Genomic DNA, 17,882 nt, shown 5'->3' on the forward strand with positions numbered 1-17,882 from the left:
ACTTATTTTGTTAGATGAGTCAAGACGACCGAAGCACTTCTGTCCAATGAGAGATCACGAGAGTGACCGCCTTGAATTCGAGACTGTTGATGTTGAGGGTAGATTCTATTGCTGACCAATGTCCTGATGTCTGACGATACTGCAGGTGTGCTCCCAAACCTACTGTCGATGAATCCACAAACAGGTGGAGCATGGGTTGAAAGGGTTCCAGGAGCAGACGTTCATCTTGGATAGCCTCCATTGCAGATGGTTGTACAGGCACCACGGGAGCTGAATTGGGACCTGACAATCGTCAAATTGAAGATAAGGTCTCAGAAACCGCTAAATTCGCCTCTCTAGGAGAGAGCTACACTGATGTCAATAGACTGAGCAACTGCTGCCATTGTCAAAGATGTAGAGACTGTGTGAGTGCTAACAGTTGTTGTATATTCTTCCACCTGTCTAGAGGAACAAACATCTTCCCGAGATCGGTGTCAAAGAGAGCTCTGATGAACTGCAGTTGTCGAGGGGTGTTGTTTCTGACTTCTCTGTGTTGACTAGCCAACTGAGGTGATGACATAATCTCTGCGCAAAGGTGAGATGCTTGACAAGAACGTTCCAGTCGGCATGGGCCTTGATGCAATCATCGATGAACGACTCGAACACAATTCCTCTGGCATGTAGAAACTTCTGGATGGGCTTTGTAAAGCAGGTAAAAAGCCACGGGGCCAAAGAAATTCCAAATGTGAGCACATTCCACTGGTAGTGACGACCTTGGTAAAAAAAACAGAGGTAATGGTGGTGCTCTCGAAGAATGGGTACATGCAGGTAAGGCTGACCATGTAGTCCTCTTGTCGAATGATGGAGCGTAGTAGCATGTGACGTCATGTGAAAATGAGCTAGCTTTTGTAGGTACTGTGCGTTGAGCAGCTTCATGTTGAAAATCATACAAAATTTCTTGCTGTCTTTTTTTGCGATCAAAAATATCAGTGAGTACAAACCCCAGGGTTCTGGGACTGACGCATGTTTTGAATTTAACATACCAATCGTTCTTGCAGTCAACTGTCTGGCCCGATACACCCTCTGGAGTGTTGGAGGGACTCCTATGAGTTGCAGCTGGCAGCCGATACCCCTCTCGAAGTATCTGGGACATGAAGGAGTCATCCAGGATGGTCCACTTGGCTGCGATTTGATCTAGTCTTCCACCTACTGGGGTGAGAATAATGGGTACAACTGGAGGCGGAAGTTCCCAGTCGTCACGGAGACGTGAGGAGTCACTTGGAGGAGACATCGCCCCTCTTTGGCGATTCTCCGGAGTCCTTCATGATGGTGAAGATGACTGTCCTGGCCATAAAGACTCTGTAGCCTTGTCCTCTGCCATGAAAAGAACCAGTTTTTCCGCTAACGACGTTGCTGAGATCGTGTAGGGATGGATTGAATTGGGGACGTCTATGATTGTGTCTCTGCTGGTCCTCCAGTTGTTGCCTCTGAAGGTCTACCGACACTTGGAGATGAGTCATCTTGGTGACTTCTTTGAGTAACGTCTTGGATTCTGTTATCGAATAGATAGGGAGATCACCAGGGCATCCGGAAAAGTATGATGTTCCTCCCAAGGACAGTAGCTAAGTAGACCTCTACGCCATAGTGCGGTAATTGATACCAATTGATGTATGAGAAGATCCATAAATTTGCTTTGGATTAAATTCAGGGTCCTCTGATGCAGGCTTCCTCTGGGTCACAGACATCCCCATCTAGAGGCATGAGTTCCTTATCATCAATAATAGATGTATTAGAGGAACGCTTTGGGGCTATGGTGGCGATGTTACCGTCCAACTCCGGAGAAGAGGCCATGGTAGTCATCCCATGAGTCCCTGTCTCGCCAAACGTTGAACCGTGGTGTAGATGTCCTTCTGCTGGCGGAAAGCTGCGAAGGCCAAATCAAGCTTCTTTGAGAGGTCCGTCATGATGGCCACTGGAGGCAGCGTGATGGGAGAAGCTTTGTTAGCTGGCATCGCAAACCCCTTTAGTAGATCATCCAAAGATGTACTACGAGGAAGGTGAGCATGCTGTCTAGGGAAGAATCAGAGAGGGATCCATCTGGGCGAAACTGCCCGTAGATGACGGAGGTGACGTCTGACTTTCAGGGGTAGCTTCCAGAGGAGTAGGAGTGTTATCGATCCTATCTGTAACCATAGTACCTGAAGTCGTTTGTGCCGTTATTGTGGTGGTCGCATCCATATGTTATCTCCAACTGATTGGTGCGTTGCTGTAAGGCCGTCGATATGGACCGTATTAGAGATCCAATCTGTGAAATCGAGAGTGTGTTCTGATCTCTGTGATCCCATGATGTCGGTAAGGGATTAGTCACTGGAGGAACTGAACTAGTAGAAGGGTCTATCACCGGAGGTTGGGAGGGATGCGTCACGATCAGGGAGTGCGACCAGGGAGTGCCTCTGGAGGCTCGGTCCTGAGAGTGACGGTTCGATGTCGACCTCTCCTGAGAATATCGACCCTTTGGGCGAGATTCGGTAGTTTGATCTCCTGAATGTCAACCTCTGAAGGCTGGATCCTGAGAGTGACAATTCAATGTTGACCTGTCCTGCGTCTTTGAGGGTCGATCTATAGGATGTCGACCCTTCTCTCAATGTTGATCGTCCGTAGTTGGTCGAATGTAACTCTTCTTCTGTTCTGTCCAGAGGATGACATCGCAATCGTACTTTTGGTAGATTTGACGTTCGTCGCGGTGGTTACAACTGGGATAGCCTGATCCAAGTAGAGTCAACTGGTCTAACTGCGACCTCTGTAAATCAGTAGACTGGTCCTTGTTAATAGCCAGTACCATACATGTGTCCGACGTATCTTTGGCCTGGGAGTTCATGATAATTGGTAGATCACTAGTATTAGTCGATTGGGAAGAAGCGGCGGGCGTTTCTTCGTCCAAAAAGCTGTCCGAGACAGCATCCTCCTCGACCTACAGGGATGTCGTGGTGGCTGACGGAGGCTGCTTGACCACTGATTTAGGGTCAGGTGGATGCTAGCCTTTGGTTTTGTCGACGAGGAAGGTCCATGTTCTGTGTCCTTGGAATTAGATCTGCTATCTATGTTCCTTTTCTTGCATTTCTTCACGTATTCTGTGAACGCCACTTGTGAATGATTCTGAACACAGGAACGTTGGTTTACAGACTCCCTGACAGTCACAGCAAAAACTGTGTGGATCCACTGCAGAAAAGATATGTCTGCACTTCTTACAGTTTGGGCGTTTTTGTTGGTCTTTGCCCATTCTTGATGCAAGAAGCATGCCTAACTCCTGTGAAAATTTTGAGAAAAAAAGGCCAACATTATTCTTTCAAAAATATTGTCAGGGTGGTCTCCATGGTGATGCAAGAAGTTGGAAACTGTGATATTTACGCGAGATATTCAGATATACATAGCGTATTTTCTTGAGTATAGTGCACACCCATGTATAATGCGCATCCCCCTCTAGCCCATTCAATATTTAAAAAAAAAAAAATTTGAATACCAAGCGAAGAAAAAAAATTACTCTGTACCCCTTTTGCGAAGTCCGGCAAACGAACGGGTGATAAGAAACTTGGTCAGTACAAATTCGAAATTTGAGATAAAAAATCACCAGACATGTTGATTTACCGTTTAAATTGTATTTTTTGTTCTGCTGGGCATTGTTTTATATCCAGGGATTAAGATTACCTTGTGTATTTTCTCGTAAACTAAGCCGGACACAGCAATCAGCTGTACACACGTTTTCTTGGAATATACCAGTGATTCGGTCAAGACACACCCAATGATATAACTTTACAGGATTTTAATGCAAGGATCGGCAAAAATTGTATCTGAAACTATTTTTTTATCAGGAATAATATATTCCAATATCTTGTTAATTTAGATGCAGCTTTTACTAAACATATTTAAAATAATAATAACCCTAAGCAAAGCAGCTGATCGCTATTGCCGGGTATTATTTTTTACATGGAACCAGTCTGACCAGTCACCGTCAAGGCTCCCATGCACGTGATCGCGTGATCGCGAGAATTACGTGTTGACATAGAATCGTCCAACAAAAACAAATATGACTTTTAACGAGTCACAGTATGGCATTTATGATATATGTATCCATTCTCTGTCAACTAAAGTTTGTTTCAAGGCATCAATAGCGGTAATCTGACTGTCGTTGCTGTTAATAACGGTGAGTTGTGCGATCTTCCGATCACTTCACACACGATTTCGCCGAAATTAATTAAAACATTATTAAAAGGAATTTTGAATAAAATTAATGAAATAAGTTACAAACATAAGTCCAGATATACAAAGAAAACACTTTTTATAGCCAGACAGTGTAATTTCATGATTAATTTGCGAACTTCAGTATGGATTTGTTGACATGGTATTTCCAGTGTTACGTGCTCACGGTAATGTCTTTCCATGGGGGAAAAACATCAAAACTCATTAATTCGTGTATAATGCGCACCTCCTTCTACACAGCTGTGTTTTTTTGGAAAAAAAGTGTGCACTATACTCAAGAAAATACGGTAGATATTTTGGACTAAACATATTTCTTTATTTTTTGTGCAGCTTGAACCTACACAACTGTACTTGACGGAACGGTACTCGTTTGTACACAAGGGTAAAGGTAAAGAAACTCGTATATTGAAGTTCAAGAGAGTAAAGAAAGTGGTCAGAGTAAAGGTTTGATGTTACAAGGAAGTCCCATGGATGTTACATGAAAGTCCCATGGATGTTACATGAAAGTCCCATGGATGTTACATGAAAGTCCCATGGATGTTACATGAAAGTCCCATGGATGTTACATGAAAGTCCCATGGATGTGACATGGAAGTCCCATGGATGTTACATGAAAGTCACATGGATGTTACATGAAAGTCCCATGGATGTTAAATGAAAGTCCCATGGATGTTACATGAAAGTCCCATGGATGTTACATGAAAGTCCCATGGGTGTTACATGAAAGTCCCATGGATGTTACATGAAAGTCCCATGGGTGTTACATGAAAGTCACATGGATGTTACATGAAAGTCCCATGGATGTTACATGAAAGTCCCATGGATGTGACATGGAAGTCCCATGGATGTGACATGAAAGTCCCATGGATGTTACATGAAAGTCCCATGGATGTTACATGAAAGTCCCATGGATGTTACATGAAAGTCCCATGGGTGTTACATGAAAGTCCCATGGATGTTACATGAAAGTCCCATGGGTGTTACATGAAAGTCACATGGATGTTACATGAAAGTCCCATGGATGTTACATGAAAGTCCCATGGGTGTTACAAGGAAGTCCCATGGGTGTTACATGAAAGTCCCATGGGTGTTACATGAAAGTCCCATGGATGTTACATGACAGTCCCATGGGTGTTACATGAAAGTCCCATGGATGTTACATGAAAGTCCCATGGATGTTACAAGAAAGTCCCATGGATGTTACATGAAAGTCCCATGGATGTTACATGAAAGTCCCATGGATGTTACATGTAAGTCCTATGGATGTTACATGAAAGTCCCATGGATGTTACATGAATGTTACATGAAGCTTATAATAGTTGAAGATATAAGAAGCTATATGACTGTGGTTGTATTTAAAAAGTTTACCATTGATAAACTCAAATGTATACTGATGTGTCAGAAGAACAAGGGAACATTAAAACACGTTTTGAGTTCAAGATTCAGCTGGCCTTTCTTATTCCCACACAAGGTATTCACGGTCAGTTTAGTTTGAATCATTGGAATAAGTGACAAGACTTACGAGTGCTTCGGTGAGAAGATCTGCTCTGTGATCTGTAGAAAACTTCATTGTGTCTGTTTTCTTCACACCTTTCTTCATTGTAATAATGAACTCTGTGTTGGTGGGTCCACGCACATTGGGTACAATACTGATGAACTCACTGTAGGGCCACTGGAACATAAACTAACCTAGATCAAACACACACTGTGTTGGTTGAAATACTAGCCAAGATTACTTCGTTCATACATTAACACAAAGAGACTGACCTACTTCCATCTGATTCCAATATGCAGTCTATGCGTATGGAGTTTTGAGACTCAATTTTCTGGCTGATTTGAATAATAAGCCCAAAACTCTGTTCTCTTCGATCATATAACACATACCTCAAAACATGCCTTATTTACATCTGTTGTCTTTGGTTACCAATCAGAGTTATCTGTCCTTGATCCCTCACTGCCTTTTCATCAGCACCTAGCCTGATCTCCAGACAGGGGACATACAGGCAGGCCTCAGACTTGTGACAGGATAAATGGACTGATATCCAGACAGGGGACATACAGGCAGACCTCAGACTTGTGACAGGATAAATGGACTGATATCCAGACAGGGGACATACAGGCAGGCCTCAGACTTGTGACAGGATAAATGGACTGATATCCAGACAGGGGATGTACAGGCGGGTCTAAGACTTGTTGTGACAGGATAAATGGACTGATATACAGACAGGGGATGTACAGGATAAATGTACTGATATCCAAACAGGGACTGAATGGGGGCCTCAGACTTGTGACAGGATAAATGGACTGATATCCAGACAGGGGACATAGCGGGCCTAAGACTTGTGACAGGATAAATGGACTGATATCCAGACATGGAACATACAGGCAGGCCTAAGACTTGTGACAGGATATATGGACTGATATCTAGACAGGGGACATACAGGCAGGCCTAAGACTTGTGACAGAAAAAATGTACTGATATCTAGACAGGGGATGTACAAGCAGGCCTAAGACTTGTGACAGAAAAAATGTACTGATATCTAGACAGGGGACATACAGGCAGGCCTAAGACTTGTTGTGACAGAACAAATGTACTGATATCTAGACAGGGGACATACAGGCAGGCCTAAGACTTGTTGTGACAGAACAAATGTACTGATATCTAGTCAGGGGACATACAGGCAGGCCTAAGACTTGTGACAGAAAAAATGTACTGATATCTAGACAGGGGACATACAGGCAGGCCTAAGACTTGTTGTGACAGAACAAATGTACTGATATCTAGTCAGGGGACATACAGGCAGGCCTAAGACTTGTGACAGAAAAAATGTACTGATATCTAGTCAGGGGACATACAGGCAGGCCTAAGACTTGTGACAGAACAAATGTACTGATATCTAGACAGGGGACATACAGGCAAGCCTAAGACTTGTGACAGAAAAAATGTACTGATATCTAGACAGGGGACATACAGGCAGGCCTAAGACTTGTTGTGACAGAACAAATGTACTGATATCTAGACAGGGGACATACAGGCAGGCCTAAGACTTGTGACAGAAAAAATGTACTGATATCTAGACAGGGGACATACAGGCAGGCCTAAGACTTGTTGTGACAGAAAAAATGTACTGATATCTAGTCAGGGGACATACAGGCAGGCCTAAGACTTGTGACAGAAAAAATGTACTGATATCTAGTCAGGGGACATACAGGCAGGCCTAAGACTTGTGACAGAACAAATGTACTGATATCTAGACAGGGGACATACAGGCAAGCCTAAGACTTGTGACAGAAAAAATGTACTGATATCTAGACAGGGGACATACAGGCAGGCCTAAGACTTGTTGTGACAGAACAAATGTACTGATATCTAGACAGGGGACATACAGGCAGGCCTAAGACTTGTGACAGAAAAAAATGTACTGATATCTAGACAGGGGACATACAGGCAGGCCTAAGACTTGTTGTGACAGAAAAAATGTACTGATATCTAGACAGGGGACATACAGGCAGGCCTAAGACTTGTGACAGAACAAATGTACTGATATCTAGACAGGGGACATACAGGCAGGCCTAAGACTTGTTGTGACAGAACAAATGTACTGATATCTAGACAGGGGACATACAGGCAGGCCTAAGACTTGTGACAGAACAAATGTACTGATATCTAGACAGGGGACATAAAGGCAGGCCTAAGACTTGTGACAGAAAAAATGTACTGATATCTAGACAGGGGACATACAGGCAGGCCTAAGACTTGTGACAGAACAAATGTACTGATATCTAGACAGGGGACATACAGGCAAGCCTAAGACTTGTGACAGAAAAAATGTACTGATATCTAGACAGGGGACATACAGGCAGGCCTAAGACTTGTTGTGACAGAACAAATGTACTGATATCTAGACAGGGGACATACAGGCAGGCCTAAGACTTGTGACAGAAAAAATGTACTGATATCTAGACAGGGGACATACAGGCAAGCCTAAGACTTGTGACAGAAAAAATGTACTGATATCTAGACAGGGGACATACAGGCAGGCCTAAGACTTGTGACAGAAAAAATGTACTGATATCTAGACAGGGGACATACAGGCAGGCCTAAGACTTGTGACAGAAAAAATGTACTGATATCTAGACAGGGGATGTACAAGCAGGCCTAGAAGGGTCTACAACTTGCAGTATTGGTAACAATCGTTTGCTGTACAAAAAGCTATTCAACCACATACCCATGCACACAAAAATACCCTATCTGCTAACCATGAAGGGAAGTTATACAGCTAATGTACCTGATTTGTCACCTCATATGTGTTCGGATTGTAGGTCGTGATTCCATGTGTCCCAACAGAAAATATTCTCTTGTATCTGAAAACAAGACAAACATTTAATCTTATATATTGAATTGGCACTTAGAGCAGATGAGGGTCAAACTTTTCACACTGAAACTTTGGAAAAACCTGAGAAACTGTCATCCTTATTTTAAACCAATCTCACTATTGTGTATACATGTATATGCAACAAAACACAAAGAAAGAAGCATCCAAATTGTACACTGTCATTGTATGTCCCAGCAAGAGACCACAGAAGGTTCTAAGATGACCATCCCTGGTCCCACAACATGCTGTACCACAACTCACCTTATGATGGTGTCACAAAAACATACTATCTGTAGCTTGATACAAGTTCTACACACTTTAGATAACTTTGACAAAAGTCAACTGAAGACCATAAGGCTTAAAATACAAAAACTGTTTGTCAGGTAAGACTTTTGGAAAGGTGGTTCCATCAGACTGTTGTTGTATTCAATTGGTCTTAGGATGGCATATATGGTCTCTTTGCATTAACATGTAACATACAGTTTCCACCACTGCTTGGAGGAAAATACAACCCCTATTTCAGAAACCTGCCCGTTTGATTTTTAAAAAAATCAGAACATCACTTCATTATAAAGTGCTGATACACATCCCTTAAACATTTGTTAAACATTTAAAAGCAATATTTTCAATGATTTATGAGAAGAGCTTGGTGTGAAGGCTGTATTCTTGACATGTGCTGTTGCTGTGACTGTTTCTTATTTTTCAAAACAAAAACTCTACTTAATATACTTGGCCTCCTCCTAAAGCTTTGGGTTCGTGTTATTAGCCGGTCCAGGGAAGTTTATAGATAGATAACAGGACAGGAAGGACAGACAATGTGTCATGACAAAATAGGCTCACTTTGACCTTTTATCTGTTGACCTAGCATAAAATAAAAATTGTTATGTTCTAGTTGAGTGCAAGGCTCAAGCCCCTTAACCACAAAAGCCCCCAGGGATTTGTTTGAAAAAGAGTCAATGGATCTCCATGGGTATGGTGCAAAGATCGACAGAAATTAATTTGCAACCCCTATCAAACCACAAATAAAACACAGACATAGTTAATGGATATGTATTAAAACCAGAAATAATATCACTTAAGGATTGAAGTTGTATTTGTTGACGTTCATCAGCTGATGAAGACGCGATGAACGTCAACAAATTCAATTTCAATGCTTATATTGACAGATACATAAATCATTACAAAACAATCCATTAAACATTAAAAATTAATCTTTAAATATTTAAAGCGAACTATATCAATGCGGAGAGTCATGATGTCATCCGTCCCAAACATTCCATTTGGAGTGACATCCCTTCGTTTTACCAACAGCAGAAAATGGCAGCTACAGCAATGTCATTCACTTGAAATAAAAGTTGCACCCAGTAAAGTTAGTGTTGGAAAGAAATCCAGACCCAGCTGATGCTGAAAATGGATTGATATTAACGTTCTGTGAACTTTGGGTGTGTGTTTAGACATACTACGGCTGCTGAGGATGGCGATTACCACTTGAGGCGGCGCAGTTGGATTTCCCAAAGCAATACACAACAGTGTGGAGCTCAGTGATTTCTTTTGGTGAGTCGAGCATTTTCTGTTATAGCTTGGAATGGACGCTTCATTTCGGTGACCCCACATATACATGATCTGTCTGGCTTCAAAGCCTGCATCATTCATAGCCTGATTCAATGTCGCTCTCAGTTTTTCCCTTATGACTTTTAATGTTATTTTTAGACATTGAGGAATTCACCTAAAGTTGTTCTGCATGTCTCCGCTCCATTGACAATGTAAGCACATGACATACTGACGTACATCAGGAAATAATTAAATTTTCATTGTGTTTATTGAAATTCCTGCATTCTGATTAGCTGAATTGGTCATGTGTTACTGCATTCATTTCCAAATGAATTTTAAACATTAAGCCGCGCCCACCGAGGCATACTACTTTTATTACAGCGGAATGTCAGGGAATCCCAATATTACAGTCGAGGGAATTCCCTTTCAGCTCACATGTATCGTCATGCAAAGGACACTTAGCGACTTTCATGCATATTCATTGTCCAAACTACCCTTTGAAACCGAAGGCCAAGAATGAATGAAACAGCAAACGTGCAGGCTCGCTCGCCTGTTTTTTTCCCTCTCACCTAGGTTCAACTTTCATGTCTTCGGGTTTCATTTCTAACTAGCATTTTTCCAACTGTGTTTTACCATAATCAGGGAAGTGATGTTTGAATCTGGCAGTAACTGACCATGTTATTTGAAACAGCTGCCTTCTACCAGACTATTTCTTCCGGTTCGTTACAGTCTGACTGTTGCAGTTCTTTTCGCCTCTTGCCTTAATTGACAGGTCCAAAGAATATTGTTTTGATCCTACTCTCAGTTGATTGGCTACTGACTGTGTAGGCATGTCAAGTTATGTGCATAAATTAAACGATCACTAGATTCATGTCACGCCACAGTATGTATTCCTACACCTGGAATGTTTATCAATCTCGTCATTTTTGTCTGTTTTGATATATACAACTGTTTTTGGCATTGATTGTGTATTTTTTTTTATTCATACCTCAATGAACCAAAAAAATATACACAGTCAATCCTTATAAAAAAAACAGTCAGCTTGGTAGTGTTCACCTAGGTGAGGTCACCCGCTACTGTCAATATTGATTTATAAATAAGCATTAGCATCACCGGATAGTTTTGTGAGTATTGTAAAGCACGATGGGTCACTGTTTGATATCGACCTATGAGTGATCGCGTTATGGGAATCGTCCTAAAGAGACGAATTGAGTAACTATTTTTAAATGACATCAACCAAAATCTAGCCGATGTGAAATGCTGGCAATTAGGTAAACGTTCTGTGACAAGTAAGGTTTGTTTCACCAGTAATGTCTGGTCAGTGTTGTAAATACAACACAAATATGTGGTGTGATTACCAAATCAGTTCCCACATGATTTTGACGAAAATTAAATAAAGTATAAGTGATTAATTGTTGACTAATACTACTACATTAATATAAAGGACCACAGATAAAACAAAGATATAGTGTTCACCATCTTATAAAATATGGAGCACATCTGAATACATTTGTTGAAATGCCAATGGTAATGTTTTTGCTTTGGAAGGAAAGTAGAAACTTAATGCATGTCTGTATATTATGCAACCCTGTTTTAAACCAAGTGTAGAGACTATCATATAAACTTTCAGGCTTAGTAATAAAAACAAGTTTCAAAACTTGCTCTAAGTATAGACAGAAGGTTAGACAGACAAGTTCTGCAATAAACTCACTTGGACCTTCCACATCCTGGTGAGCTACCCATTCATCCATTCATGTTCAAGTGAACACAGACAAACAAGAGTCATCAGGAGATGACATATCCCCCTATTTTGGTGCGATTTGGAAATGGAGTTAAGCTACTTAGAGCCCACTTTTGGTTCATTGCATTTGGATACTTTCAGTTCAATGAAGAAAAACATAACGCTTTTCAGTATTGTTCAAAATACCAAATCATCGAAAGGCACCAGATTTGGAATTCTGTTCCAGAAACGAGCACTGACCTCATTTTCAGTATAAGTCCAACTTGTCATGAAAACAAAACAAAAATTTATTTATTTTAAATCCCAAAATCTTCAAAAAACTGCAGTTCACCAATAGACTGATCTGGAAAGCAAGTTTCAACAAGAAATTTCAATAATTTAGGAGCTCTGCTCAGAAACGGAAAATGGAAGGAGGACAGAGGAACAGACATGCTGATCGCTATATCCCCCTGTTTTTCAAAACCCGGGGGAACAATTTAGTGAAAGTGACACTGGGTGCTGTGCCATTGTATAAGCTGTATTGGTCTACATGACCTAGGGCCTGTAGAGCTAGTACTGGCAGTACCTACTTTCCTTTCCATGAGTGCTTTGTGATGAAATAACAGGCAACATCTGTGTTGTCCTTTATAGATGACATAGCTGGCTGAAACACAAAAATATGCAGTGAGACACCATGAGCAAAGGAAAACATAGTGCCATGACAATGTAGGTACAACACAGCAATGTTGCTGTAACGGTTTCAGCAATGATATTCAAATATTTTGTACATAAATCATGAAATACTGTTAACAAACTGACAACTATGAAACAACTAAATTCAACAAAGTTTCTTAATTTGCAACAATGAATGTAACATATTGTATAACATAGCGGCAATGCATTTTATCAAAATGAAGTTTAAACTCTGGCCGACAAGATTAACTCCACTGGGTCATGCTGTGGTATGTTTGCAATAGTTTTCTCAAAAGTCTATGGGACTTATAGGTATTGGAAATGGGAATTGAATGGAAAGTTCATTCATTTCCATTTTCTTAAACATTTGTTTATAACATATCACATTTGGTCTTGTTGTTCTCAAATGTCTTGGTATGTTGTCAGATGTTCAGTTTTAGTATTATTTGAACCCTGAAATACAGGATACATGTCAGAAAGACTACCGCAGTAAAGAGAGGGTGACAGTGCCTACATACCAGTTCATCACAAGCAGAATGTGGCTCGACCTAGTGTTGGCCTGAAAGGGCTACTGCACTCATTTACAGAGGCAAGACATTGTTTATCAAATTAAGTGTGTAAGGGAAGTAATCGCATAGTATTCAAAAATAGGGTTTAAGTTGTAAAAAACAAGAGTCTTCAGAAAGATGACATATCCCCCCGGCAGCTGTCTGTAAAGTAACCACTAGTAAATGTGCAATTCTGTATGCAATGAGTCAACAGTTGAATGTTCTTTAAGAAGCATACATTGTTTACCCAATCAATGGTTTTTCGAATTCTGGCCCGGAAACGAACACGTTCCCCAATGGAGTCTAGGTCCAACTTTTTCCATAAAAATTGTAAAAAATAAAAATTCGTAAAAATAAAAATATCAAAAGGCACCACTTTGGTATGTGCCTGATAGCTTTGCCAAGTTTCGATCAAATACACTGAATAGTTTTCGAATTCTGCCCCCAAAACGAACCCCATCCACAATTGAGTCTATGTCCAACTTCATTCCATAAAAATTTAAAAAAATAAAAATTACAAAAATCCCAAAATATCAAAAGGCACCACTTCAGTATGTGCCTGATAGCTTTGCCAAGTTTCGATCAAATACACTGAATGGTTTTCAAATTCTGCCCCGGAAACGAACCCCATCCACAATTGAGTCTGTGTCCAACTTCATTCCATAAAAATTTAAAAAAATAAAAATTACAAAAATCCCAAAATATCAAAAGGCACTACTTCAGTATGTGCCTGAGAGATTTGCCAAGTTTCGATCAAATACACTGAATGGTTTTGGAATTCTGCCCCGGAAAGGAAATGATTACGGACGGATGGACGGACGGACGGACGGACGGACTGGCTGATCGCTATGATTCAAGCACGTTCCCACATAGGATCGAAGAAGAAGGGAGAAATGCAAAGTGTGAGATAGGATAAGTTTCCAGTTATATCACAGCGTGTCAGCTTAATGTGGGAGGAAAGCCCGAAGTGATGCAGGTCTCAGACATTTACCACTTTGGTGAAACCCACGAGCATGGGTATGGTGCTGACAAACCTAGAAACATAATCGGGGCGTACTGGGATTCGAACCCACACTCATAGGTTTCTGGCGCGCCCAAGGGACGCAACTCTGCAAAGCGAATTGCGGCGCCTTAGACGACTGGGTCGTCCGTTGAAAAAGAAATATTTCAGAGTAATTGTGCTTGGTGTTGTTTGTTGAACAGCACGCCAACAAACACTGCACATGTAAGAAGATAGAATCACACACCTTTACCTGCACCATGTAAAACAGGTCTAATAAAGTCTTATGATGTCATTCCTTTATCAATTGGCACCAATGACGTCATATTCCAAGGGGCATAAGCCATGGTGTGTTTATTATGGACATAGAATGTGAAAAATATGAACCGATTTAATGAACAAAATGAATTAGATACTTGTAATATTTGTATTGTTTTGGCTATGAAACTACTTTGTAAATATTTTTCATGATAAAAAAGTACAAGAAAAATGGGTTTATTTTGTTTGAACTTGCCTTAAAATCTACACAGAAATTCATCCACAAATGATGTTTCCCTTTGAAATTGATTGACAAAACAGCAGAAACGCAGAAGTGATTTTCTCTCATGTTATCTCCCCTGTATTCATGATTACAAATTGGTGCCGACTGACCATGCCAACGTTGTCATTTTACGTTGTTAACTTGAGGCCTAAAACATTCTTGTGGTTTCAATCACCTGACCTACCCTATAAAATGCTTCAGACCCTAATGGGTTTTTTTCACAATTATTAACTTGACATTGGCTCTGCCGTTTGCTCGCTTGTCAGTTTCCTGATTACAGTGAACTGCACCATATCATATATGCACTTATCATCTGTGTCACTGAACATTTCAATAGGTCCATGCAGCAGCGCAAGGATTCAGTTAGGCAGTGCAGTGCCTCAAGTTTATGAACTTCTGACGTTCATAGACCATCTACTTGACAATATCAGGGTGAAGTCCTTTTCCATCTTCGTATAGTATAAAAAACTATGATGCCATCAAAATTTGTAAGTGAAAATGACGATGACAGTAATGTTGGAACTAACAATAGTGATGCTGGTCAAGATTCTGAAACAATGGACCCAAATGAAGACACAGAGCAACCGTCTAAGCAAGCGACATTCCAAAGTAAATTAAAAGGGAATGGAAAACACGATTTTAAGACTAAATGCTATGACTTGCACATATTGTTCTGCACAACCTGTATATGCTGACAGAGTTCATATTTGGTAGTTCAATTTTAAAAAAGGAAAGTCTGGTCATACATTCACTAAGTGTGAAACACTTGTATTGCAGACATATCTTTCCAGAAAAAGAAACCCCTCAATGGAAAGTTTTAGAAACGCTTTAAAAAATGATTTTACAAGATAATTTCAAATGATTTTGGCTACTTATAATATAAGCTTGACATTTTACCAGTGGCTACCCTGAAAAAAGTTTTTGTAGCCTGAACACTTGGTCAGAAATCAAATATTCAGGCCTGCATTTCCAAAGAAAAGATCAAGAGGTGAGAATGTGAAATTTTGTGTGTACAAATTAGAATGCAAAATTATTAAATACAAATATAAAAGTATAAAATATATATTTGAAACTCAAATTTTAGAAAAGAAAAGTAATATTATACAAAAAAAGTTGTTCTGTCAGTTGAAACTTTAAGAAACAATACAAATGTAGACATTTTCCTCTCACTCTAAAAAAAAGAATCTTGTTTCTCAAATAAATCTTAATTTCCCAGACGATACAGTACATTTCATGAAACAATACACTGAATGATACAAGATTTTATGGTGCCACAGGGCATAGCATTCACTGTTTATTGAATTTAGATGGCTTGTACATGTGTATAGATCATGCAGTTGTCTATCGATCATGGGTCAGAAATGTGTTTGACAATAAGCGTTTCATAAACAAATCAACCTGAATATTTATGTAAACAAAACCAGCAAGATGGTGAGTGACATTCTTTTTTCTCTACTGACATATAGGGGGTATATATTTTGATTTACTGACCAATAACTAGTACCTGTGGTTCAAAGCTACATACAACATAAACATTATTGATATCAAGATTTTTACTCTCATTTTAATCTCAATCATTACCTAGAAATTGGAACGTCTCGTTAACTATAAGGTTTGAGCGAGTGTGTGAGATATATGGCTACTTAAATAGCAGGCTGGTCGGTGTGTAATTGCAAAACAAGAAATCTTCCTGATTTACAAGTAGCACTGGTGGTCTTAGCTAATTTAGTGTCGGATCACATACCAATTAGAATACAAGTCTATGAAAAGAGTTCAAGAACTGTATAACTTTTATTACATATTTTGAGTCCTTGATTTAATTAGGTGTGATATTGTTTACTATTGTTGTGTGAAAAAAAAATATCAAGTGTGTAGTGACAATACATCACATGATGTATCAAGTCACAAGGCGAAGGGGGAGTGGTCAAAAACAGTACCTTTTGATGTCGATCAGTGTCCGCTTGACAAGGAAACACGTGCAACGGCGTCGTGAAAACGCATCGATTCGAAGCAAATTTCAATGGCAGTAAGACAAGGATGGCGTTTCTAAACTTGTATTCTCGACACAAAAGAGTTCTCAGGATGAAAAGTTCTTCTCAGCTTCCCGTTTTCGCAGAAGCTGCCATGTTGGGTTGATTACTTCCGCTAAGCACTTCCGTAAGCTCATATTTACACGTGCTACATCATTTTACCTTCCTTCTGATCTAAATGCGAGTTAAAATGTCGCTGACGGGAGCTTATGATAGAATTGACTGGTTCCCCCGTTGGAGTGTTTGGTTTTCTGGCCGCACAAGTGTCCAAACTCCCACTGTATGCTCGGCAGTTTTATTCTTGTTTCAGAAGAGTCATTCGTGACCAACTTGTCCAATTCCGGGACAAGCCGAATGTAGACTCGTGTCCCTCTCGAAGGATTCCATATCGGAGTATGAACACGCGAACTTCTTCAAACAAGAACGACAACTCTTAGTCTACCCGCGTCTTACAGTAAGATTGATGTAGGCGTTGCAGCAGCGCTCGCGTATTCCTGTTGTTTGTTTGTTATTTAACGCCGTACTCGGCAATATTCCAGCTATATTGACATCTCTGATATAAATATTAGTATATTCGTTTTTACAAAAGTATATTTGGCAAGTTATTCAACCCATTCCTTCTCAACTGTTCTTCTTTATTTGGAAATTAGTAAGGTGTTAAGAAAAAAAGCAAGAGTTACAATATCTTATCAGCGGATGTAAAGACATGCAGCTGAGTACAAAATATGTCCGTGCTAGATAAAACATAAACATCTTTAACTGATGAAATTGTGTGGGAGTAACATATTAGTCTCTTACATGTTAGAAATACCAGAATATATGTACGTCACCTATTTAGGTAGATTTCTAATTAAAATCTATAATATTATAAAGTTTTCATTAACAGTTTCTGTCAGTATTTAATGCTGGTCTCTACTTTTACAAATTTAAAAATTTTAAAATAATTCATTCAAATCATATATATTTTATGATTTGTGGTAAACCAAAGACGTATATACATCAGGGATGTGAAATCTCCGCGGAAACGCGGAAAATCGCGTTTTTTAAAACAGTAGTCCTCGGAAAAAATCATCTTCCGCGTAAAAATTTAACTAAAAATTAAAAAAAAACACTCCGAAAAATATGATCGAAAACCGGACATTTGGCGCGGATTGTCCTGTTTTCGATCAGGGTTTTCACCAGCATAG

At 40.0% G+C, this 17,882-nt stretch overlaps 1 protein-coding gene across 1 annotated transcript in view; it reads right to left on the minus strand.

The window, feature by feature from the left end:
* The window catches only part of LOC124150126 (dnaJ homolog subfamily C member 13-like), a 592,425-nt gene extending 575,577 nt beyond the window's left edge, over positions 1-16,848 (minus strand). Inside the window, exons 1-4 of the mRNA XM_046522050.2 lie at positions 16,603-16,848; positions 12,474-12,547; positions 8,526-8,601; positions 5,759-5,908 (exon numbers count right to left, since the gene is read on the minus strand). Coding sequence (XP_046378006.2) covers positions 5,759-5,908; positions 8,526-8,601; positions 12,474-12,541 — 294 coding nt within the window. The 5' untranslated portion in view covers positions 12,542-12,547; positions 16,603-16,848. The remainder of the gene's footprint in view (positions 1-5,758; positions 5,909-8,525; positions 8,602-12,473; positions 12,548-16,602) is intronic.
* Between the last annotated feature and the right edge of the window lie 1,034 nt (positions 16,849-17,882).

The sequence above is a fragment of the Haliotis rufescens genome, unplaced genomic scaffold (assembly GCF_023055435.1).
Source record: "Haliotis rufescens isolate VD_foot unplaced genomic scaffold, xgHalRufe1.0.p SCAF_4, whole genome shotgun sequence".
NCBI lineage: Eukaryota > Metazoa > Mollusca > Gastropoda > Lepetellida > Haliotidae > Haliotis > Haliotis rufescens.